Genomic DNA, 1,820 nt, shown 5'->3' with positions numbered 1-1,820 from the left:
GATCCTGCCCCAGAACCTGACATGGCCCCAGAGAGTAGAGTTCCTACCCCAGAGCCTGATCCTGCCCCAGAACCTGACACGGCCCCAGACACTAGAGATCCTACCCCAGAGCCAGAGCCTGCCACAGCCCCAGACACTAGAGATCCCGCCCCACAGACTGATACTGCCCAACAGTCCACCTCAGAAATGGACTACCCAAACTGGGTGGGGGTACTGGCAAAAGGGATGCAGGAGATGTGCCAAGAGATGGGTCAGGTGCGCCAGGGGATATGCCAGGAGATGGGTCAGGTGCGCCAGGAGATATGCCAGGAGATGGGCCAGGTGCGCAAGGAGATGTGCCAGGAGATGGGCCAGGTGCGCAAGGAGATGTGCCAGGAGATGGGCCAGGTGCGCCAGGAGATATGCCAATTGCTAAGGGAATACACCTCCTCAGCTAGTGAAAAACCCTCTCCCTGCCCCAAAGAGGGTGAGTCCGATGGTGCAGCAGTGGAACCCATGGATGTTACAACCGTCCAGGCTTCAGCTGAACCACGAGGACAACCACAGCCAGCAGCAGTCGCCCCTGTGCAAAGGAGGAAGTATAAGACCAAATCAGTACGACCAGTTAATGATGATGGGCAACCAGGGCCCTCACAACCAGCAGGAGAGCCAGAGCCAGAAGTCATCACTGAGTCCCTGTCGCACGACAGTCTCCGTGCTATGCGAAACGACATTGTGCGAAGGGAGCATGAGCCTTATACCACCTGGCTGCTTCGGGTTTGGGACCTTATGGGCACAAGTGTGCAACTGGATAGTGGTGAGGCAAGGTATCTGGGATCGTTGACCCAGGACCCAGGTGTGGACCAGATATTTGTGAGGGAGCCAGGGCCTCTCTCTCTCTGGGAGCGGCTCTTAATGAGTGTAAGAGAAAGGTTCATTCACAAAGAAAGAATGCAGGAGTATCATCATAGAATGCAGTGGAAGACACTCGAGCAAGGGATCCAACAGCTAAGAGAGGTGGCAATATTAGAGGTACTCTTTGGGAAGGATGGACAGCATGATAATGACCCCGATAAGGTCAGGTGCACAGGACAGATGATGTGGAACCTGGCAAGGCTAGGGCCATCGCAATACACCACCTTCATTGCAACGATTGATGCTGACAATACCCGAGAAACAGTGGGCTCTGTTGCCAACAGGCTCAGGCATTATGACAGCATGATCAATGGCCCGCTGAAAGCTCATGTCTCTGCTGTGGTCCAGGACCTCAAAGAGGAGATGAAGGAGATGAGGAAGGAAATGAGGGAGGAGATGAGGGAGGAGATGAGGGAGGAGATGAGGAGGGTCAGTGTGGCACCAGTGCGAATCACAGGCCCCCAAGTCAGAGCCCGTCGTCCCCCTGCTAGAGAGAGAGGGTACACCCCACGAGCTGAGCTGTGGTTTTTCCTGTGTGAGCATGGGGAAGACATGAGAAGGTGGGATGGGAAACCCACCTCTGCCCTGGCAGCGCGGGTGCATGAACTCAAGGAGGGAGGCACTAACCGAGGGGGTTCCGCTAAGGTGAAGGTAGCCTCAGCCTCCCGTGACCGAGCTGCCAGGTATTACAGAAGGGAGGATGATATGTCGGATCCCCTTGAAGGGACCTCGAGCATGTACGCCCAGGGAAAGAATGATAACCAGGGCTAGAGGGGCCCTGCCTCTAGCCAGGAAGAGGCACGGGAGAACCGAGTTTTCTGGACGGTGTGGATCCGATGGCCTGGCACATCAGAGCCACAAAAATATGATGCATTGGTTGATACTGGGGCACAGTGTACTTTAATGCCATCGGGACATGTGGGGGC

The 1,820-nt window shown here is 55.6% G+C and overlaps 1 protein-coding gene and 1 long non-coding RNA gene across 3 annotated transcripts in view; one reads left to right on the top strand and one right to left on the bottom strand.

Annotated features, from left to right (window-relative positions):
- Positions 1-1,814, top strand: part of LOC121671814 — a 2,438-nt gene extending 624 nt beyond the window's left edge. For both annotated transcript variants that reach the window (XM_042044037.1, XM_042044036.1), the window contains exon 2: positions 1-1,814. In XM_042044037.1, coding sequence (XP_041899971.1) covers positions 1-1,665 — 1,665 coding nt within the window. In that variant the 3' untranslated portion in view covers positions 1,666-1,814.
- LOC121671815 overlaps positions 1-1,820 on the bottom strand; it is a 47,014-nt gene that overhangs the window by 15,016 nt on the left and 30,178 nt on the right. The gene's annotated exons all lie outside the window — the stretch shown is intronic.

This window comes from Corvus kubaryi, unplaced genomic scaffold (assembly GCF_017639235.1).
Source record: "Corvus kubaryi isolate FWS band 111438036 unplaced genomic scaffold, C.kubaryi_AGA036_p1.0 37398, whole genome shotgun sequence".
NCBI classification, from domain to species: domain Eukaryota; kingdom Metazoa; phylum Chordata; class Aves; order Passeriformes; family Corvidae; genus Corvus; species Corvus kubaryi.
This window is presented reverse-complemented; position numbering and strand designations above follow the sequence as displayed.